Source organism: Neolamprologus multifasciatus, chromosome 12 (genome assembly GCF_963576455.1).
Source record: "Neolamprologus multifasciatus chromosome 12, fNeoMul1.2, whole genome shotgun sequence".
Classification (NCBI taxonomy): Eukaryota; Metazoa; Chordata; class Actinopteri; order Cichliformes; family Cichlidae; genus Neolamprologus; species Neolamprologus multifasciatus.
In genome coordinates this window covers 3,621,900-3,645,618 of record NC_140450.1, presented here as the reverse complement: position 1 = coordinate 3,645,618, position 23,719 = coordinate 3,621,900, and the positions used below count along the sequence as shown (strand labels likewise).

The following is a 23,719-nucleotide window of genomic DNA, read 5'->3' as shown; positions in this document are numbered from 1 at the left end:
AATCAGTCATTTATTTTGGAATTCAGACCTGTCTTTGGTTTCACTTGCTTATTAGTCCCAGCTTTACTCTAATGCCTGACTTGGCGAACCCACAAACAGCATCCCAGAGATCAAATTGGAAACAGACTTCTCGCTATTATAAAAGTTGCATTACTCTGCAGGTTGCTTTTCTTTCTTTTCTGTAAAACAGAGTTCTTTTATAACCTGTTGTTGAATAATAATATAATAATGGTGGCTGTGAAATGCTCTGAAATCCATCAATTTTTTTTATCCCTCATGGTAAGTCATGACCTCAAAGTGGTCCTTTTTCTTTATTTTAAGGCCTCCTGCTGCGTGAGCCTATAAAGAGAAATGTTCAAATTCAAATTCAAATTCAAATTTTATTTGTCACACACACACAACCATACACAGTATGACATGGGGGGTGAAATGCTTGTAGCTGCGCAATGCCCGACCATTAAATGACAGAAAAAAGATTTACAGTATTTACAATTTACTACAAAATTTACAAATTAACTTAGGAATTTACAGTAAAAATAAAAATAAATAAAAATGTGCAAACAGCAGAGAGAGATTATAAAGATTATAAATTATAGGAAATTATAGGAAATGTGTGGTGGTGCGTGTGGTGATGTGATGTGTGTGAGAGTCCAGTCTTATAGTGATGTGTGTGGGAGAGTCCAGTCCTACACCTGGTTCAGGGCCCGAATAGCCTGGGGGAAGAAGCTCCTCATTCTCTCTGTTTTGGCCTTAAGGGAGCGGAAGCGCTTCCCAGACCTCAACAGTGAGAAGAGTCCATTGTTGGGATGGGAGAGGTCCATCATAATCTTCCTAGCTTTGGACTTGCACCGCTTGGTGTAGATGGACAGCAGGTCAGGGAGCTCTGATTGAATGATGCGTTCGGCTGAGCGCACCACTCTTTGCAGATCTCGTCTGTCCTGCTTGGTGCTGTTCCCAAACCAGGTGCAGATGTTTGCCGTCAGGACGCTCTCGATGGTGCAGCAGTAGAAGTTCTTGAGCACCTTCAGTGGCAGATGGAAGTCTCTAAGTCTTCTGAGGAAGAAGAGACGCTGACGCTTCCTCTGCTTTGTTCCACAACAAAGTAGAGGGTCAAGTAGCACGCACCACTAGGACTACGCAGCAGTCGCTTCCTCCTAATAAAATCTTAGAAAGTCATGCAAAAAATGTTCTCTCATACTTTTCTTTTTTCTTTGTAACATATGAAGTCATTATTTGACAATTTAAGATAAAACGTATTACAGTGTTCTTGTCATGCAGAGATCACTGTCTATGACTTTCCAATGCTGCTTTAGTAATGCTGCAAATATGCTGCCTAACCAATCTAAAAAAATGCCCAAATTAAAAAATTATTTACAGAGTTCGTGGAAAGATGTCATGCAGAAGAAATGGTCATAATGACTGTTTTCTTTTTGTTGTTGTTGTTTTTCATTTTAGTTCAAACCTGCATATTAGTTTTATTTTCCAAAAGAAAAGTCACGGCACTCCCCACCAAGTGCTATAAATTACCTCCCACATGCTTTAAAACTGTGTTTTAGTCACACAGGCTTAGAGACCAGTTGATGACCGCTTGACAAACGTCTTGGTCGATAGGGATAAATTAGTATTCCCCAACTATTTGTGAGTGGTTGCTGGAGTTTTCTTGCTGTTGCTAGGTGAAATTGGTCACAAAGCAGTATATGATGCTGCACCAGAACGCTTGTTGCATTGGCTTAGGTCATTAACAGATTTTCCCATTTGTGCATAGCTTGTACTGACCATGCCACAGTGTCTGCAACTACTTGCAAACTACGTACTAAGTGTTTGCAGACATGCTGAAGAGGACAACACGGAGAGCATTTGTCTTCAAAGTCATTTTCCTCTATATAGACTACAGGCAAACACGGCATTCTGCTAAAGACCAAAGCAGTTGCCACAAGTTTTTAGGTGCAGTACCCTCTTTGTGACCTTTTTCACCTAGTGACACCCAGCAGATTCAGTCAACTACTCACAAGCAATCAGGAAATGCACCTTTCTTGCCTACCAATTGAGGGTTTCCAGGATGTCTCCAGGCATTTCTATGCACAGGTCTCTAGGCCTATGTGAATGAGGTCTTAAGCACAACGCTTGTGCAGCTTCAAAGCAAAAACAGAAGCCCAAAAGGACAGTGAGTAGAATGGAAAACACTAGTTCATAAGTTACATTCCCACACTTTGTCACTTCAAAAAGTGCCAGATGTTCTTCTGCCTTTCCAAAAAAAATACTTCCTGAGATACCTTTGCTCCCAAAAATGATCATCACTAAAGTGGATTCAGGTGGTTTGGTGGGTAATGCCAGCCCTTTTGGTTTTCTTTAAGACACTTAAACATGATGGTAGCTGTGCCTTCATGTTTAAGTTGGAGTCATCTTCCACTGTCCGCACAGGCATTGGCTGCTGCCAAGATTGCAACATTTTCCAGCTGGCCTCAGGGAAAACCAGCGGTACATCAGTGCAGCAGTAACCCCATGTGATTATATAAAATCCTTATATAAAGGATATTCAAGCTTTAAATAAAATGACCCCAATCATCTTACATTTATTGTTGCCTCTTTTTTTACAGCTACTACAACTGGAAAACGCAAGTGTCCACTTCCAACTCGAGCCCGAACTTTGAGGTGATTTATGACGACCCTAACGGCCTTCTCTTTAAGAACAAGAGGGACAAAAAGATTCTGAATTTGGACCCTTTGGTAGGTTTTTGTGTTGTTGTTGTTATTGTCCTGCTTTGGTTTTAAAACCTAGGGAGACAAATGGTGCTGCTAATTAGACCGGGTCACCTGTTCCATCGCAGTAAAAATGTCTCAGGGGAGCAAAAAAAGGGCTTTTCTAAATCCGTTTTGCTGCACAACAGACTGCTTCTGAAAACAGATTTTGTTGTCCTTTTGGCTCAGATGACTGTGATGCACCTCCAATATCTCTTGTTACCTTTAACACCTTTTACTTTGTTGCACCATTTTAACGAACTGCAAATGTTCCAAAGAAAATCGCTTATTTTTCAACTAGTCACAAGTTACTTCAGAGACTGCACTCTAAGAGAAGAGGTTGGGGAGACAGACAGAGATAAAGAAATCAGTGGGAGGGAAAGATATTTGTGTTCCACCTGCACAAAGAAGGGAGGATCAAGTGGTCGAGACAGGTGCTTCCTCTACACTCAAAGGCTGACAGGGGCCCTGGAAGAATAACGACTCCCTAATGTTTTTTTCTCTCCAGTTTCCTTCTTTGCTGGGGGGTAGGGAAGTAGTTGGTGGGGCTGAACTATTTTGAAATTGCAGACAGAGCTGTGGGGACTGCGTTTTTGAGGCCAAGCGCCAAAATGGCAGCACAGTGTTCTAGCTGTGGTCGAGCACCGCCCCAGCCAGGCTGTCTATTAAAAACACAAGCGAAGGCATTGGGAGCCAGACACAGCAAACCACCCGTGTGCCCAGAACCCAGCTCAGCTCAGCCCAGATTGGCTCGACGCGGAGCAGCACAGAACCATCCGGCCTTTAACCCGCCATGAGCTCACTAGCTGCTCATGTGGCCTTAGAGCCACCAGAGAACCTTCCAAAATCAAAGCTCACATCAACTCGTTTGGGGTGGCTTGTTTGTTTTTCTGCCTTTGTCATTCCATGACCGCTTTTCTATCCCTGCCAGAAAGTGGGTTGGGGTGGAGGGGTTGTCATTTTTCAGTTATGACAATGGCTTGATTGGCTTGGCAAAGTAAAAGTTAGAGAAAAAAAAACCTTGATGCTCAAATTTGAAGAACAGGGTAAGCTGACATGAATTTAAATGTGAGTGTTAATGACACTGTTTGGTTTCTTTTTTGGTTTCTGCTTGGCCTTAAGCAGCATTTCCCATTATCTCTCACTGTGTCTGTGACATCAGGTTTATTGGCTTATTTTTATTGATGCTCTTTTCAACTTGCAGAGGAAGACTGTCTCAGTTATTAGGACACCCACAAGTGTGGCTTAGGTAAAAGTGTAAATTGAGTGTAATGGTTCGCTATGGTTCCGTTCCCTCCAGAAGCTTTTGACACACTTAGCCTTAAATAAATGTTCCCAGCTGGTAGTGGCTTCACATCTTAGTGGTGGGGCTGTGTCAGCTTTGACAGCCAAAGTAACACAAAACATCTTGGAAAATGAACAGTTACAGTCACTGTCAAATTATGCAGCACTTGGCCTCCCCTTTAATATACCTGCTATTATAAAGAGGTGTGCGCTAGAGATGTGCGGTTTTGTTTAATTGCTAACATACTCTCTCTGTGGCAGCTGTCACATTTTCAGTATGGCGTAAGAGATCTTTTTAATTTAACACTGAAGCTAATATTTCCATGCACTGGAAATCTTTGGTATTTCTAAAACCACCGATAATAGCAACTCTGTATTTATTTGAAGATTTTAGCTTCTTTCAGCTCACAGTTTTGGTTCTAAATGATGCAAGTTTGATGCAGAAAAAAGTTAAAAAGATGATGTTTAAAAAGTCTCATGAATTCACCTTTTTTGTTCTAAAAAAACAGAAAACTTTAAACTAAACAACTAAACAAGACTTGAATAAATTGAGATCTTACATTTGTACAGAAAGTCCTTAAAAATGTCATGAATCAAGTGAGAGGTAGGGGCCTTTTCTTACAGACTTCTATAGAATCTGACTCCTTGTCTAATGCCCCCTGCTGGCCATTAGAGAGAGTGCAGATTTTAGAGTCGTACATCCATCTTTTCTTATACGGCTTCTGAAAACATGTCTTGAGATCTTGAAAATTCATGAGACCAGTCGAAAACATCACAAATGTTTCGTTTTTTGTGTTTGAATGCACGATTGTAGACTGTAGACAGCACTACCCCCAAACAAGCACCACTAACGTCTCTGTGCTGGGTTTCAGTCTGGTCCTGGCGAGGACTCCAACAGGACATTCCTGCAGTCGGACATCTACATCCATGTTGTCATCTACGACCACAACGTCAGGACAGTCTAAGCTTCACAGGCCGTCGCCAACACTTGCATACATATGGCACATTTTGGAGAGCACTGGAAGCCTCTAATTTGACTGAGTTGCTGTAGTTGGACCATCATTTACACTGTTCCCCTCATATCATGCATGCCATCTGGGTGGAGGTGTTGTAGTGGAGAAAAAAAGGCTTTAAACTGAGGAATCCCAGAGGATGAAGTTGATGGACTCGTGTGACAACTTGGAAGTTTCTTTGCAAATACTCCAGGGTTTTATGTCTAACTTTGGCCTTAAATTGTTCCATCCAGGTCGGGATTGGCTGTGCTTTTGGCACTTACCCAAGCAAGCAGAGTTAGTTAGGGGCAAGAACCTGCTCAGAGACCCCAGGCTCGTATCATCATTTGGTCTGGCATGTTTTGGGCTGTTTGTCTAAACAAATTAAAGGCGTAAGAGCTTTGAAAGATGATGGGGGTTGCTTTCATGTCCTCCCCCAGGCTGCGGTAGCTCCAATTGGACTGGAAGAGTGGGTAATGGGCTTAAAGCATTCCGTATGTTTCCAGATGCAAGGCACACGTTACGGGACATCAAAGTGCCCTATCATTTACATATTAGTCATTCACTATGACATTTTTTAATTATTTTCTCAGAGGGCTTTTGGTAACTTAAATCCCTTTAATTTCAGGATTATTATTTGTTTTTTGTAACAGTATCTAAATCTAGAAGTTGAGTCTTTATTAGTTCATAAATTTGCTTTCTGTACATTCTGCTGACTCAATCTGCACGTTCTGGGTTATTGTTGTACACTAACTAGAAAGTTCAGTATCCTGTTTGTTTTTTTCCTTTGTGTGTGTGTTTTTCAAATTATGAGTGAACCAATCTATTATTTCTTTTACTATATATAAGATCCACTTATTTGCTTTTGAGATTTAGATTAGCTTAGATCTCAATCACATCGGCATTAGGGATGTCACATAATCAGATTTCCATTGTATGATAAATGTGTTCACAATAAAGATGCATGTAGAAAATTTGGGGGGATTGCAGTAATGCTGCTTCTCAGACTTATCTACCTCTGTTTATTGTGTTTAGTCCTTTTTTGGACTAAACACGTCCACTGGGCGAGATTTAGGGTGCACCCTGGACAGGTCATCAGTCCGTCACAGGCCTAACAGAGGGACAGTCAACCACACACTCTCACATCCACACCTACAGCCAATTTGGAGTCACCAATTAACCTAACTAGCGAGTCTGAGGGTAGAAGACTACCCAGAGGACACCCGTGCAGGCACAGTGATATGCAAACTCCACATAGAGAGGCCTCAGCCAGCCAGGAGATTCAAATCAAGAACCTACCAAAGGTAACTAACAAATAATGAACACATTAAATCTTGGTTAATTAATCCAGACATGCACGCATAAATAAATAAATGGCTAGGGGTTAGGATTGGGGTTTTATGAGTGGCTGTTCTGAACCTGTGAACATTTATCTGCTGCACAGACGTGCAAATCAAATAAGCTTATTTCCTTAACTGCTGAGCCTTTAAGCTCACACTGTCACCTCCACATTTATCTCGTCTTTATATTAATTTTCTCATTACTAATCTATCACCTATTTTCCCCTGAAAGTCACAAGCTTCAAACAAATTAGTTGATTCTAATACAAACAGAGAAGCCTTCCACTTGCTGCATCTGTTTGTTTTCACCGAATTGGACCCTGTTGTCCTCATTGAAATAATATGTGTGGTGACAAGGCTATTTGGGCTGTGGTTCTGTAAAAACCGGGGTTAGGGAAATGACGGTCTGGTTTGGGGTTGTTAATCATTACTGTTCTTTCGTTTTTCCTTCCCTTTTTTAAAGACGATAGGAGTTCTGGGCCTGTTTTTGTGGTTATCGTGAGCAAAGCTGGTGAAAAGTCTGATGGAGTTATAAAAGTGACACAGCTGGGAATGTAGGATATGCCTATTTTCAGTGTTTAACATGTTTTCGTGCAGTTTTATGTATTTTTTATCATCTATTTGTGGTTGCTGGTGTGTAAACTGTTTTTTGTTTCTTGCTGTAACTACAACCTAAGTGGTTTCTCTGTTGACTGCCTTGTCGAACAGCATATTTAACCTGAGTGCAGCGCATGTTGTAATTGAGAAACCTTCCACCTGCCTGTCTCACTACTTGGTTATTTGTTGTTGTTTTTTCTGTTTTCAGTTTGGAGATTTTTTTGTAGTTGTGTTTGGAAATGAGAAGTCGGGCAGCAAATGAACACTTCACCCTCATCTACAGCTGTTTAGGTTTACAGGCCACGGCTCGTTTATGTGGCCAGGTAATGGCGATGGAACTGGCTGCTTTATTCTCTCTCCCACCCTGAAAGTTGCATCAGTCGTTCCAAATACCTTCCAATGAAAACAGCAGATGTGCACAAGACGGGAAAAAGGCCATCTAAAACAAACAGGCAAACAAGGGCACTGCATCTGAAATGCGTTGGTTGTTCTTTGAATGCCTTACCTCTGTAGAAGACAGCATTTAAAACGATTACTGGAATCCACCCAGATCATGTCTGCAAACAGGGATGATTTCACAATAAAGTCCAGGTTAAACAGTAATGTTCCCCTTCATTTCCTTTATTGGGCTTTTAAGCTGTTGGGGTTTTACCTGAAGCGTTAAAACCCCTAATGTTAAACATTAGTTAGAGGTCTGATTTGCCCCTAATATGCACAACTTGAGGCAAAGAGGTGGATTCAGACTGCAGCAGAGGCACGATTCAGCCTTTTCTATGAAACAAGCTCAGTTTCACCTCAGTTTGATGTCTTTTTCTGTAGTTTTCACTCACAGATTATTGTGTTTGACACCTCATTACCAACAACCTTATGATTAATAGATTAATATTGGCATGCAGATATTACAATAACCTTGTGAATCTACTGATAGCTGCTGACATGCAAAAATAAATTCCAAATTAAATCCTAAGCTAAATTACAGCGCTTTCACTTTCAAACACACAACCACGTTTTACCCCTCAGCCAAAAAGGCTGACGGGTTATTGTTGTCACCCGTTGGATGGGCGAGTGGGCAGCATAGACACCCAAGTTTTTGAATGCGCTAACTTGAGAAGGATGTCACCTGTCCAAAAATACAAACCCAATAAAAATGTCTAATTAGCAGAGGTGTGGCCTAGCAGACTTCTGCTGATTGGAGCCGCCTGCGTTGTTATACCTAAAAGCCTTCCTGTACAATTGCTAACGAAGGGTAAACTATCGAGACCAAAACCAGGTTCAAAACATCTGTTTTAATGCTATAAATTTGGGAATGTTAATATACAAATATACGAGATTGACTCACTTTTGGGGCCAGTCTCAAGTGGCCACAACTGGAACTGCAGTTTCTGACACTTCATGTGGGTTTTATTTTCAGAACTGGCTTTAAAAAAAATAGTAGATTTAAACTAAATATTATAGCTGAAGTGTTGTTGGAACATTTGTTTCAATCTATAAAGTCATGGTTTGCAAAGTTTTTTCTATCTAGAACATCAGCTTTGATGTACCAAGTATACTTTATAATTTGAAGTGTCTTTCAGCACAGGAGTCAATTAATAGTTTTTTCATTGGATAGTTAAACACCACGGGCACCTCTGTTAAAACTCACCAGTTCAACAGTCACGGACATACATGTTGAATTTGACCATTTGTAAGTTCCTTTACTTGAATAAGTTTTCTTTTCCTTTGACAACTGTTTTATTTTTGAGGGCAGTAATACTCTTAATCACTGTCCACTTTAGGGACTGGCTCACAGTTAAATCCAGAGTTGTCCAACATCCTACTTACAAAGTGCTAAATGATCAGGCCCCGTCATATCTTAAAGACCTCATATTATCTCATATCCCAATAGAGCACTTTGCTCTCTGAGTGCAGGCCTGCTTGTGGTTCCTAGAGTTTCCAAAAGTAGAATGGAAGGCAGAGCCTTCGCGCTCCTCTCCTGATGCTTCTTGCTTATCTGGTAGCAGCTGAAGACGTTAAAGTCATTCAGCCTGTTGACTGCTATGAAAGACATGGCATGCTAATATTATTGCCATCAGATGTCCAAGGGCGGGGAAATGCCCTAATCATTTCCTCCCGAGTGCCCCTGAAAGAGGACCAGTGGTGGGGGGGACTGCAGGCCGACTGGGTGGGGTGTTCAAACCCCGCCTGATGGGCTGTTTGGGGGGAAGGCGGAGAACAGTATGCATCCGGATCGGACTGTGATGGTACAGGATGTGTGTGCTTAACTCCATTGAACTAAACTAAGTAGGGAAGAAAGCCTTTAATTCCGACAATAAGCCGCTTCATTCAGCAGCGCGGCCCAGACGCGCAGCTCTGCGGAGTAGAAATTACGCACGGAGGGGCTGTTCTCTGGCAGCAGTTTAGGTGTTGAAATCAGTTCAATAAACCTCTGGAATGTCGTTTAGTAAAATATTTTCACGCTCTCCGTCTCGAGTCAACCGACAAAACACGCCCCCTTCGGCTCTTGATAACGAGATAATTCGAGATAATTTGTCCCCAGGCTGAATGTGCGTAGAAGTATTTTGAACAGGAAACTCTCTCTCTCCCCCTCTCTCTCTCTGAGGGTGAGCATGTGTTACGTGTGTGTGCGCAGTGTGTGTGTGAGAGAAAGGAGAGAGGAATACCCAGCTGGTCCCACAAGCCCTATAATACCAAGCACAACATGCTTTACCTTCAATGAAAGCTGAGACTGAGGGACGGCTGACTGCTGGACCTGAAATCAGCTTAGAGTCGGAGAGGCGCAGTTTTTCTCCCTCTGCTTTCTCACACCTCATCCTGCGCGCCGGAACCTTTTTATCATTATTATTTTTATCTTTATCTTTTTACTGACTCAAACACATTTAGACCTGCAACTTATCAAAAGTAGAGACAACTTGGATAACGCATCTTCCTCTCTTGTTGTGACCGGTGTCAAAGGTGATGGTGTCATTTTCTTGCAGAGGACTCAGGTGATGGTATGTGTTTCTGGAGATAGGGGCCACTTTCGGAAACGTGTTAGTTTTTCCACAGCTGTTATTTTTTCGTTTGCTACGTTTCCTTTGCCTCGAACATGGCACTCTACTCTCGATTTGTGATCGTGCTGCTTTACGGATGGAGTTATTTGTGCGTTGGATTGTGCGCGATGCTGAAAACGGACAATATCCCCGAGAGACGAAAGGTGGATTTTACGCATTCGGTGGATAAAAAATACGCGACAAAAGAAGACCGGGATGCGCTTTTACAGGATACGATGACGGAGCACATGCAGATGCTTTACGCGAAGTACAACAGCGCTGGATTTCCCTTCAAGGACGGCAACACTGTTCGTAGTTTCAAAGCGCATTGGGGTATGTATCAAATGTTTTATGTATATTAAGAACACCGACTTCTACCAGCATAGAAGTCAGTGACCGGCCTGCCTTTTTGATGTTATGTGATGTTTCCATTTTGCCTCAATCAGCTTGAATCACCTGCATAGTAAAAATGCAAATCGGCACATTTTTCCATCAATAGATGAAAAACTTAAAGTAGAAAGAGCATCTATAATATTGAGTAAGTCTTATTTTATAGAGAATAATGTAAAATTCGTTAAGACCGATGCCGTTCATGTGTGCGGAGCTGAAAAAGAAATACACCTGTTGATCCAGTAATGGAAATGTGAGCAACCTGTTACGCATTCCTTTTGCCAGTAAGAGTAAAAGATTCGCATCAGATGGTGGCATGCAATTTAACATAGCTTGGCCGCACAACTGTTCACACCTTCAGATTTTACTGTCAGATAGTCTTGATAAATTTTCTCTGGAGCCAGCATCTGGCAGCTGCCCAGACTGCCTGCTGTAGCAGAGTTTGAGTTTCCACTGCAGAGAGCGCTCATGTCCTTTCAGCTGGAGCTTTTTTTCCTCTTCTTCAGGTTCATTTATAGTAACTTTAATCCAATAAACCCTCAAGTGTTTACACTTGGCTGTGTTATTATCACGCGGACCATGGGGCGACCAGTTGCCACTTAGGGTTAAACTTTGTTAGATTACACTGCCTCCTGTCGCCCGGCTGCTGTATGGTATAGCATTAAAGGGCAGGTTCACCCAAATCACAAACATATTTCACAATTGAACCTCAGAAGAATTTGGCCATGCTGGAGTTTTTGGTTTTCGCCTGAAATTTCTGCTTTTATCCCAAAGCAGTGAAGATAAGTGGGAGTTTCTGCTATGTTGTTGCAAGCAATGACATGTTTAAAAGGTTAAAGAAACCTTCTTTAACCTTCTTTAACCTTCTGTTCTTTCTTTACAGTGACAATTTTCTTTTTGATTGAAGCAATCCTCAAAATGAAAGCCTGTTAAAACTGCTCCATGGGTGAATCGTCCTGTGTCCTGCCGATCTTTAAAAATATTTTGTAATTAATGATTTTTTAATACGTTTTTTAAAATCCCCAAATAATTATATTGCATTAGGGTGAACAACTGTTTCATGACCTGAGCAAAAAAGTGCACAACATAAGCCTGATGATGAAAATGCTGGACTAAAAAGAGGAAATACAAACATATAAATTATTATTACTAGCAGTAAAGTTTAGGAAAGGCCATGGTCAGTTTTTGAAATGATGTGAACCGTGTTGCACTCTGTTCATGATATTACTCATTATATGCACAGGTACTATAAACAAGAAACAGCTGCAGATTTTCAACCTCACCTCCCTCACCAAATCAGAAGACATCCTGTCAGCTACTCTTCATTATTACATTGGAGACCTTCAGAACAGCACCCAGGGCTGCTCCAGGTCCAAAAGCTGCGCTCGCCATGGTCCCAGGAGGCACAGCCACATCCACATGGTCATCTGGAGCTTTGCATCTGTGGATAACAAGATGAGGACTCTTGGACATTTTCGGATCAATGTGTCCACCCTCTACAGGGACTTCATATCTTGGCAGTGGAAGGACATAACTCGTGTGGTCAACCAGGCCAAACACCACGACGAGCTGCTTATTGGGATTGAAGTGGCTTCACAAGGTTCCCAGCCGTGGAAGAAGCTCCTGTCAGACCGCTCACCCTACATCCTGGTCTATGCCAATGACTCTGCCATTTCAGAGCCTGAAAGTGTGGTAGCCACTCTCCAGAGGCCCCACTCAGTGAGAGGTGAGGGCTCCATTTCACACGGCTTCCATAAACTGGGACTACAAGAGCAAAACGACACCGAAGGACAGCCGCAGCCCAGACACAGGCGCTCAGTGAATGTTCTCCTACCTTTGCAAAATAATGAACTTCCTGGTCCCGAGTATCCATATGAGACGACCGGCTGGGACGAGACAACTCCCTACGAACCATTTGAAAACAAACAGGCACGCCGGCCGCGTAAAAAGACACGCAAGAATCAGCGGCATAAGATGCCCTTGCTACAGTTTGATGAGCAGACGATTAAAAAGGCGCGAAAGAAGCAGTGGAACGAGCCCAGGAACTGCGCTCGGAGATACCTGAAAGTTGACTTTGCTGACATTGGATGGAGCGAATGGATTATATCGCCCAAGTCGTTTGATGCCTATTATTGCTCAGGGTCCTGCCAGTTCCCCATGCCAAAGGTGAGATTCAAAGCCCGGTAGCACCACACTATAGTGCTTTTAGACAGTACTAAAGGTGCCAAAGCAAAAATTAGTGGGTTAGAGAAGGTAAAGCTCAGTACGGTGGCAATTATAGTATTTCTACCAATTAGCTATATGAAGAGGGAAAGCTGATCTTTGGTTCGTCATTATAGATGGGTCACTTGTGAGAGCTGGTTAAAGATGGAATTTTTCTTTTTAAAGTGATCACAGCCTAAAATGGTAGCACTAATTCAATACTCTCAAGATAATACATCTGTTTTTGGTTTTTCACAACTGAAGATTATAAATAAACCAAAAACCAATGTTTTTTTTTGTTAAATTTAGTTTTTGTTCTGTTTTGATATTAATAGTGCAGATAAAAGTTTTATGAAAGCAGTTTAGGCAACTTACAGATGATCCGCAAGCGCAGAACTTATCTTTATATCCTCTACATGGGCAAAGAACCAAAGGATGGCCCGAGGCAATAAAGTATGGCCATTAAAGATGGTGAATAATCTGCTAGCTGATTAAATTGGAGAAAACAAAGCAGACAAACTGCTACGTAAGTACAAAAAACAGTGATAGCACATTTATTTCTGTCTGTAATGGAAAATTGCGATAGCTTAGCAAAGCCACATAGTTCTGCAGTATATATATTTAAAAAATTTGTAGTTCTACATTTTGTGTCAGAGTAAACTGACATGTAACCATGGAAGCCGGCCAACGCTAGGCTGCACTGCTAGCCAGACTGCTAATTAACTGAACTTCCTGTCTCTACAGTTCACAGATTTTAAGCAACACAGTTTAAAATCTATTTTCAATATGAAAAGAATGGGATTAACAAATGTCTCTTTAACATAGCTACAATAAATATATGGCTAATGCTTAACCTAATCCGTTATACTGCCTCAGTTTTGAATGTTTGTAAGTGTCGGTCACCTGGGCTATTTTTCTCCCATTTAAACAACTGGCCATTTTCTAATATTTAAGAGCCACTAGAAACCAATCTCTCACTGCAATCTCATCATATTTTAAATACTGCAGAAATATACGTGGTATTTTGCCCTAGATTCATGTGCTGTGTGAGGCTAACGTTAGCAATGCTAGCACCAGCAGCCCATCTTTGCAACTTTATCATTTGCAAGTCTCAGAGTGAATTTACTAATGGTTCTGAAAGGATGATGTCTATTTAGTTGCTATAATGAAAAGCAAATAATTTGTCTATCCAAGCAGAATTTGTGGTGCTGGTTGGCAAAGGAAAGAACATTTAACCATCTCCATACTTGCAGAAATCCTTAATGGCCTCCGCTCTGGCTGCTTGACAATAGTGAAGCCCATTAGGTGGTCGTCCCCATACTTTTAAGCTAAAGTTAAATCCAGTAGCTTCTTTTTTTCTACAGTAACTTTTTTGAAAACCATTTCTTTACATGGTGATTATTAATGATTCCTTATGACACAGTCCTAAATGACAGTCATGCCTTCATAAGCAAATGACAAGAATAGTTGAAGGTTAGAGCCATCAGTTTCTATACCAGCCGTGGACATTATTGGCTTGGCTTGGCGACCCCTGTAAGAATTGTTTGGCTCTGTAACTAAAGACTGCAGACATAAGTCTTTAACTTTTTTTGCAGTATGGTATACATTATGTAAATAGGACGGGCTACATTCAGATAGCAGTCTCTTTACTGCTTTGCATTAACTTAACATGCATAAAATCAACCTCAGAGGTCCCTGCTATCTTTCTGTTTTATATAACAGGCAAGCCTTATGTCATTGGCTTTAATCTTCAACAGCAGGGTTAAAGTAGTTACAGTAGTTGTGCAGATAGTTCTTCATGCTTTTATCTTCAGATTGTATCTTAGTCTTTGTCTTTAAAGATGCACATCAGATGTAAATCTAGATTTAGCCCAAGCAGTCCTACTATATTAAACCTGCAGTAATAGTGAAGCTACAGATGTCGTCTAAGATGCTTAGTAAGAAAACCAGCGTCCTCATAAACAGCTGGTTGACCTCCTCATCAAAATTCAATAAAAACTTTATTACCTAAAACAAACCAACGAGTATCTTGAAGGAAGTCCCTACACAGGATAACGTTAAGCCTTTACACAGAAGATGAAAATAAGTGAGAGACACAAAAAAACATCTGCCTGATGTTAAACATCAACTTCCCGTTTAGCTCGTGGCACCGGTGATAAGATAACCACGCAGGTATTTTAAACATGGCCGGAATGCACGAGCTACATCCACTTAATTCATTAAGTCGGAGTCACAGGTCTTTGTAGTCGGAGGTAATTAGTCCCAGAAGTAGAGCCTGGGGCTTTTAAGGCGGCCGCCTCCCTCTCCTGCAGCTTTTCTGCTCAGCCTGTGCAGAAAACGTTGTCTCGTTTGTCAGGTTGAAGTTTTAGAAGCTTCTAAATAGCCATGATTAAAGGGTGCACTTTTTTTCTGTGGAGTGGTGTGGGAAGACTTCTATCGCTTACTGGTTCCTGTTGAGAATGAAGCAGCTGTGCAGGTGAACTTAAATTCAGACCCACAGACCCTTCGGCCAATGCTGCATGCTAGTTGCACTGAATAATATTGCTATGCCCTTGACAAATAAGATTATATATGATCTTAAATGGCAAATAGGAAAACTACATGTGCAGAACTTCAGCAACAAGTAAAGTTTGATATTGTTGAATTGGTGATAAATTTGGGGACGTTTTGAATGTCTTTTTTCCGCTTTCAAATATGTTCGGTAGAAGGAAAAATAAATGTACGTGTGAATATTTGCTGTCACTCTGGGTTTCTGTGACTCTGGAAAACAAGGCCCAGCTTGTTAGAAACATGTCCTGTTTAACTTTTACTTTAAAATGACATTTATTTGCTCTTTTTTTAAGGCTCTGAAGCCATCTAACCACGCCACCATCCAGAGCATAGTGCGGGCGGTGGGCGTCGTCCCAGGCATCCCCGAGCCGTGCTGCGTCCCCGAGAAAATGTCTTCCCTCAGCATCCTTTTCTTTGACGAGGACAAGAACGTGGTGCTGAAAGTCTACCCCAACATGACAGTAGATTCCTGCGCCTGTAGATAGTTTCTTTTTCCTCCCAGGCCTCATCGCACACACCTCGTGTCATAAAGAGAAGTAAAAAACAAACAAACAAAAAACCCCCACATACAGCCATAAAGACGGTCTCTTCTCCTGTTCCTGCAGTCACACACTCACTCAGATACAAATATCAAGTGAATACAACTTCCCTTTTGCACTGGAGGAGAGCGCCGCCTGTTGTTCCAGGTGACGATGTGACTGTCAGTGGGAAGAAATGGATCACGTGAGTTATCCTAGTAAAAGTTGTATTTTAAACGTATTTATCATCGCTGCTCAGTTATCAGTTGGGCGACGGCAGGGTGGACGCGATCATAAACCCACTATCAAGTCGTACAAACACCAGCTGAGGCATAAAAGAGACAAAAACTGAAGGAAAATATTCGCTTTTCAGGAAAAACCAAAAAAGATCTTCATTTCAGCTGGTGCCCGCGGGAGGGCGGGGTGGTTGTACTCATCTTTCTCTCCTTCATAGCTTGAAGTTGTCACCTCCAGGTCACCTCTGCTCGCATTTGCATGGTTTTTGTTACTATGTGTAAGTATTTATGTCTGTACTATCACTGTGTTATTCACCATACGAGAATTTATTGTATCGTTTTTTGGCTTGGCTGCTATAAAGGGTTATATTAGATTCCAAAGCCAGAATTGTGACGTAGACTTTTAGGTTGCTTTACATATTTATGTTTAACTCTGTTGTTGTACAGAAACAACATTTTTTTTAGAGTTTATTATAGGTGGAAGAGTAAGCTACATTCATGTGGTCTCATCATTAACAGGGACATTCTGAGGCATGTTTTGCTTCACCAAGAAAATGAAAAAGCTTTGAGTAAACCTCGTAGGTGAGGCCAGATTAACTTGTTAGCACGAGGCCAGAACTGCAAAAAGTAATGCTCAGTGAGAGGCAGCTGTTTTTGACGTACTCTTCTGTTAGAAACTGATGGAAAGTGTTGCGTGAGGTCTCGGAGGTGGAGGTGGATAAAATTTCTGAAAAAGTAATTTGGCTGCCTTTAAAACCCAGCAGAAGATGGATTTTTGCAGGGGTGCAACTTCTGCTGGGACGTTTTTCTTCTCTGCGACGCTCCGCTTCAAACTCAGTTACGTTCTGATGCGTTTCATGAAAACACCAGTATTACTGAGGACCAGAAACATGTGGGGCTCCGCTGGAGGCATTTGGGGGGAAGAGCTTTAGGATGGGCTGACAGCTTTAAGCCATTCATTCGTACGAAACACTCCAACTAACAGGTCAAAATAAACTTTTTTCAGTGTTAAATTGAGCACAATTTGCAGTAAACTGCCTGCTACCAGTTTTTATGATTCATTTAAATACTCTCCTCCTAAAATTTTATTCTCACAGGAAAAAATACATATGCAAGTTTTTCTTTTTTACCTGTTTCCACCCCAAAAAACTTCTTGAAGGTATAGGATATTGAAAGGTACCACTACTCTGACTTTTACTTGGATTTCAGTTTCACCTCTGTGCTGTTTTTCAGCTTCAGGAAAAACAGAAAAGTGGTACTTGGTGCAAGCTACTAGCATCAGCTGGGTACAGTGGTGGCAGTAGAAAAAATGAGATGAAGCAAAAACAAGCTGTGCATTATTATGTCCTTTCTGTTATTCACGTTATGAGCAATACGACCGTCATTATTATTACTGTGTATTATTCTACAGAGTGGGTTTTACATAAATCATTATGGGTGTGTTAAGATCAGCTACAAACAACAGGCACACCTGGAGGAGCAGTTAACATGTCGTAACCTTGCCTTGAGTTGTGCGTTATTGTCACAGTTCGTAAAACCAAATATTTATTCAGAGCAAATAGACGTAATTATAGCAGCGTTTTTTTCTATACACTTGTACATTGCCTTTGTATATAGCTCACTCTACTACAATGATGCGTCTTTGAGATAGAAGTGCCTTTTTTGAATGGGTGGATTTCTGCTTCACAAAAAAGTTTGAGTCGATTCATCGTGAAGCTCAAGTCAAAGCGAGCAGCTGAGTATTTTTCTTATGGTACAAAATAGGCTCCAGAGTGAACATAGCGCGTATTCTTTTGTGGAATTTATTCTCAAATGTATTTCAAACCATTTTGATAATCCAGAGACATTTATTTTGCATCAATACCCGAGGGCAGATCGTGTAACTTTCTATATTTTGTACCGACACGTTTTACAGTTTGTGCTTCCTCGTTTTGTGCCGACAGTTTTTAGAAATGCATGTTATAGAACGAAGTGGCTTCCTCCGTTTGTGCCAGTACAACTTTGCAGATGTGACGACTGCTGACGCGTCACTTTTTGGATCCTCGCTTTTTCTGCATTCGTGACTCAACTTTCCGAGTATGAATCGGTGCAGTCGCCTACGGCGCAGCGCATCGACCTTCACTTCACTGTTTCATCTTCTCGTGTAAATGTTGTGCTGTAGGTTAAACAAAGAAATGCCTGTACAATAAGCTTCATAAAATATATTTGTATATGGAAAAGGCCTTTAACATGCATCTATTTATTTTCTCTATGTTGCATATCTTGTAAAGGTGTGGTCTGGGAAAGGGGGGGCCGAAGCTCAGAAATGTCGATGGTCTTTATATCTGCGATGGACATTTGTCACTACTGACTGAAAGTGTGGTGAACTGTTTAAAGGTCTCCCTCCTCTGAGCTCGGACCCTCCTTCCAAAGCATTCAAAGAAATGAATAAAAGTATGCAAGAACAAAATCTATCGAGACTTTTATTGTATTTATTTTTTGTCGACCTTTGGTTATGAAATGCTGTATCCCATTTTAAAACAAAAGAAAAGAAAAATACTTAAAGTTCATGTATTTTCTCCCTCTGTACCTCCTGAAAATAACACAAAATCTGTTTCTGAGGTACAAGTACCAAAATTCAAAGGTATATCTGTATGTACAGGGATGTTTGTCCCTTTATTAGATTATTTACTTATTTTTTCATATACAGTGTATATATATATATATATATATTTTCAGGATCGCATCAGACAAAGGCAGGTATAGATACAGTGTAGCACATTATGTGTGCTGATTAGCAATCCAGTTAAGTTCAATCACTTTAAAGTGTTAAAGTCAGCATTTAGCTGCCTCCCCACATATCTGTTATTACACTATAACATTAGATTAAGAACTTTCGAACATATTCGTAAAATTCAAAAGCTTTGCCTGATTTATATTTGGCCAATCGCATAAGGTCATCTTCTCAGTCATCTTCCAGCGTGGCTGCTATTTTTAGATCCCTCCCCGGATGTCCAGTTCTGACAAATTTCGCTGTCTGTGCTGCGATTTCTCACCAACCTCAGACTTCTGCTTCCAGCTGACCCAGATTTTGTATCTCGCCCTGTCACGGCTGATGAGAGCTGGGTCTGCAGGTACAGCTCAGCAGGTTTTTAGCTGTCCAGTTTGAGCGCAAAGTACACTCGCCAGATTTGCTTTTCTGAAAGGTTGAAGCACACCCACTGAAAGGTTGAGGAATCACCATTTTGACGTGGTGGAATAAATCCAGCATATACCAGAGGTACAAGTACATAATGGGACTTCCTCTGAGAGAATAGCAGCCACGCTGAAAATGCTCCAAAGCTGCACAACAAGGTGAGAATGAATCAAACTTTTATTGATCCGTTCTCATAACTTTCTGATCACACCCCGTGGGCTTGCTGGCCTAAACTGTACGAAGGTAAATATGTAGCAACGCGTGAGAGCTTGTAGATGTAACACAAGAGTGTGAAACATTTTTAAAAGTGAAAACAAAACTTAAAATGTTTTCTACATTTTATCTTACAGGCCCTCAAATTTTGCATCATATTTACCTTCATAAAACTTTTTTGTGATGAGAATCTTCTGATTACAATGCAAGACATCATGAGTCATTTAAATAAACCAACAACTTCCACTCTCACACACAGACCACTAGCTGTCAGAGAGGGCTCCGCTGACTGCCATTAACCAAAGTGCCTCTGCTTTTACAATCAGATCTGCCTCTGCAGTAATGACAGTAGAATTTGTGAATTCAACGTCTAAATCCACCTCCGGTTTTCCATTGCAGCAACAAGTGGGCCACTGTAGGACAGCTCACATCTTTGAGTGTGATCCAACCACAGGTAAGACCTGTTTTAGGGCTGTTGAAAGGAAAAGGAAATATCTGCTGTGGACTAGAACCTCCAGATCAGCCCAAAGGAAATTGGAGTTAATGCCACTTTACTAATAAAATGTTCACAATGAAAAAGTTCAAATGTTAAACCGATCTGTTTGAAGGGATTGTGTAAATGCAGTTAAAAAACTCTGTCCTGAAACAGCACTGCTCCTCCAAACTCACACAAACATTCACCAATCAGAGGACACATTTACAATATACATGATATTTACAAATTCACTCACCCGTTTTTTTAAGGTTTATATAAAGGAGCAAGTAGGTTAGATTGTATAAACTGTGTATTTCGGATGCTTGTGCTTTATATTATTGAGTATATACACAGAGACGTGCTACCTCAAGTGTTTAAAATGGAAAACACACCAATTTAAACCCCAGGTTCCTCAGAATCACCTCACAGTAAACCCTAAACATATTCTGCTCACTTCGGCCTCTGCTGTTCCTCCTCACATCATCAACGGCTCGAACGTGTCTCCGGCTCAGGAAGCCCACCGCGAGACGCTCACACTTTATGATTCAAGTGGAGAGAAGGTGTTCCTGTCTTTGTTTGTCGTCTGTGACAAAAGTGAAGAGGCTGTGAGGATAACACAGTTGGCACAAGGAGCTACAGATGCTTCATGGATGTTTCTGTTGGCGTACATATCCAGCGTGTGTTGGTTTTCATCATCTCCTCAAATTCCCTTTAGCTGTTGGAAATAAAGGCCGCATCGATGTTTCGATGTCAGAATAGTATGACGTATGGCAAAGAATGCTGAGCTGAATAAACTCTTGGTCCCTCCAAAGCAATCTGTTATGAAGCTCGATGACACCATCCGAGTGTTTCTGCACCATCCATAAAATGTACCGTGCCTGAGGGCAAACTTAAAAAAGCTTGAGCTGTACCCGATAACTTCAGGAAATCTAAAACTACAAACACGACAGTGAATCATTTCTGTAATTTCTGCATTTCTGTAGTTACTCTAATGTGATGTTAGCACAATATATTGTGTTTTTACTCTTTTTTTGTGGGCATTACCAACTGGAAAGCTACCCTGAAATGTCCACATTGCCACTGGGAGATGTTTTAAGATTACAGTGGACGTTCAGGATTGAAGTGCATGTTCTCTTCCACCAGCTCTAAAATAACTCACAGGGTTACTCTGCTTTATAGAGGGGCTCAAACTTCCACAAGGGGACAGTTACATGGAGTTTATCCCCCAGTCACAGTGCTGGCTGTTATCACTTCCCATGTGTTTATATCGCCCTTTTGCATGGGATCAACTCTCCTGTAGTTTTGGTTAGTTTCCTGCCCCTCCCTCAGGCTGGTTCTGCTTCTCTACCTCATGTGATCTTTGAGGTTCTCTCCGTAATACTGTAGGATCTTTAGCTTATAACGTAATGAGTCTTGAGATGACAACTGTTGTGAACCGGGCCTATATAAATAAAAATAAACATTTTAATTGAATATGGGGTGGAGGTGTTTATCCAGCACACCACCCTGGTGCAGCACATATCAGCAGCAGATTATAGAGAAGCTCATTGATGTTTATAAAAGTGTTATTATGGACTCCTAGTGTATCCCAATACCCGGTTCCAGGCTGATGGCTTCATAACGAGCTGTTTAACTCTGCAGTGAGCCAATTAAGCCGTTTGTGTGGCTGCACGAGGTGTTGAACTGATAATATGGCTGTGACTCCCAGTTGCTGATGAGTGTACGTCATATAGAAGGTATAGAAAGAATTGTATCCTACTGTGATGCTAACCTTACTTATTCTAACTATGAGAACCTGTTATATTCCACAGTAATACCACAAATTGAGCTAGTTGATTCTGTGCAGCCACAGTAGCCCTGAGTGTCCTCTTAGCCCACTAACATTAGCCAGCCGAGTGTTAACTTACCTGACTTAATGTGATTCAACACAAATATTAGAAATCTTTCTTTTTTTTGTTGCATCTGGGCTACATCTGAAGTTTTCTCTGGGTTAGCGATTAATACATTAATCCTGTATGTTAAGCTAGGCAGCTTCATGCTAATTCATGTGACACTGAGCACCATTAACCAGAACCTTTTGTTTTGTTGGTAATGTTCTTAATCTGCTTCCAGCAGATGTCTCGGTGGTGGCCCGACTCCTCCGAGGTAAAAGCTTGTGCATTTAATCCAGTTTTGTTCGAATGTTGAACGCTGACACGGCTGTTGGAGCAGCTTAAAACTGTTCTGAATCGCTTCGATTTTTCTCAACATCTTTGTCAAAAATAGTGTGAAACAGAGAGTAAAAGAAAAGTCAAGCAGTAAACCTTTACACCTTTGAAGGCTTCCATTCAAATGTGCACATATTGTATGGAGATGCAGGAGCAATACGGGTTTACCTTTTGGTAATATCCCCTTTTCAATTATCTGTCAATCTGTGACAATCATAAAGCTGCTAAACCATGGCTGAGGTGATGTAAAGTCACCTGTAAGTCCACTTTTCCTGTTATATTTTAGTTGTTAATGTGTGCAGTGGAAGGAAACTGTTGGAAAGATGGAGGAGATGTCCTCAGAAGTCCATGTCCCAACCAGACAGCTCATCAGGAGGACTGTCATCATCTGGAGGGTAGCTGTCAAAGTAACTGTGATCTGTTGGTCCTGTAAGCTATGGAGCAAAGGAAGGAAGAGGAGAGAGAGATGGTTAGCATAAACATTGAGTTGGTCTGAAATCAAATAGTAACAACTGATGGGGCAACAAAATTCAACATGGCATTTTTAAGGGTAATACAAATTCCCTCTGGGGTTGTGTCAGGAAGGGCAGCTGGAATAAAACTTAAATCAAATGTGGAGCTACTTGCTGTGATGATAAATCACTACACATGAGCCGGGGACACTGGTTTCCTTTTCCAATGTGTAACAGTATAAAGTGTGCAGGAGGCAGAAAGCATGATGGCCACGTCTTGCTGGGAATTCACCTGACAGTTACCTCCTTTATCCTTATTAAGCCCATTTTTCCACAACAGGAACTATAAGACATTTGGTGTGCGTTCATAATACACACGTAAGGGTAAGAAGGAAGAAATGCCTGCTGTGGGTTAGGTATGTCTGTGCTGGAAGAAACCTCCTCGGGCTCTACACTGACTGGTTAAAGTCAGATAAGCAACTACAGTAAGATTTTTGGGAAAATCAAGCAATCAGCACCAGTGTTGGTCAAGTTACTTGAAAAAAGTAATCAGTAACTAATTACTGATTACTTCCCCCCCCCCAAAAGTAATCCCGTTACTTTACTGATTACTTATTTTCAAAGTAATTAATTACCTAGTTACTTAGTTACTTTTTAAAAACACGATTTACAACCTGAATAGGTGATAAAGTGATAGATCTTTCAGCCCAATTCTACTTTTTCTGCATAATCCATCATACAAAATGTATTAAAATGGAAAAGTCTCTTTTTAAAACTTGTTTTATTAGTTTTAACCTTTTAACTTTATGCATCAAGTAAAAATTTAATTATATGCACCATTCTCTGACTGGAAGAAATTTGTTTAACATTTAAAAATATTTTCTGCACATTCCAGCACATAAAATAAAATATTTTTTGTGTTTACACTCAGTCTTTCAAATAGATGCAAGTAAAACACAGCAGAAAATAAATAAAGTCAAAGACTAGCGCTCCTGTTGCTCTATTTTCACCTGTAAAGCAGGAGTAGGGTAGGCGGAGGTTTACCCTGGTGCAGGTGTGCAGCGGTCAGTGGAAGAATCCGCGAGTTTCTCTGTGAGTTTCCCATTACGTCGTAGCTACTCGGTGCTTGTTTGGAAGTTTAGGGGTTTTTTTCGCTGTAAAAAGAAGTTTTCTTCCCACGCACAACGGACACTAATGTTTTTGTCACTTTTTATGGAATCAAACTCAAAGTAAGGTCAGTACTTCCACGCTTTAAACGCTGCACGCTCATACTCTCTCTGCACTCGATATATCATAGGTGTCAAACTCTGGCCCGCGGGC

At 41.1% G+C, this 23,719-nt stretch overlaps 3 protein-coding genes and 1 long non-coding RNA gene across 5 annotated transcripts in view; 3 read left to right on the top strand and 1 right to left on the bottom strand.

The window, feature by feature from the left end:
- cfap299 (cilia and flagella associated protein 299) overlaps positions 1–5,989 on the top strand; it is an 87,584-nt gene extending 81,595 nt beyond the window's left edge. For both annotated transcript variants that reach the window (XM_085180314.1, XM_085180315.1), the window contains exons 5-6: positions 2,598–2,727; positions 4,896–5,989. In XM_085180314.1, coding sequence (XP_085036440.1) covers positions 2,598–2,727; positions 4,896–4,988 — 223 coding nt within the window. In that variant the 3' untranslated portion in view covers positions 4,989–5,989. The remainder of the gene's footprint in view (positions 1–2,597; positions 2,728–4,895) is intronic.
- The window catches only part of LOC146506184 (uncharacterized), a 351,963-nt gene that overhangs the window by 144,041 nt on the left and 184,203 nt on the right, over positions 1–23,719 (top strand). The window lies entirely within an intron of this gene.
- On the top strand, positions 6,330–19,830 carry bmp3 (bone morphogenetic protein 3). Its single transcript, XM_085180311.1, has 3 exons — positions 6,330–10,314; positions 11,615–12,537; positions 15,417–19,830. The coding sequence occupies exons 1-3, from the start codon at positions 10,038–10,040 to the stop codon at positions 15,606–15,608; spliced, it is 1,392 nt and encodes a 463-aa protein (XP_085036437.1). The 5' UTR covers positions 6,330–10,037; the 3' UTR covers positions 15,609–19,830.
- The window catches only part of prkg2 (protein kinase cGMP-dependent 2), a 42,125-nt gene continuing 36,994 nt past the window's right edge, over positions 18,589–23,719 (bottom strand). The window contains exon 19 of the mRNA XM_085180301.1: positions 18,589–22,381. Within this exon, the coding sequence (XP_085036427.1) occupies positions 22,286–22,381 (96 nt within the window). The 3' untranslated portion in view covers positions 18,589–22,285. The remainder of the gene's footprint in view (positions 22,382–23,719) is intronic.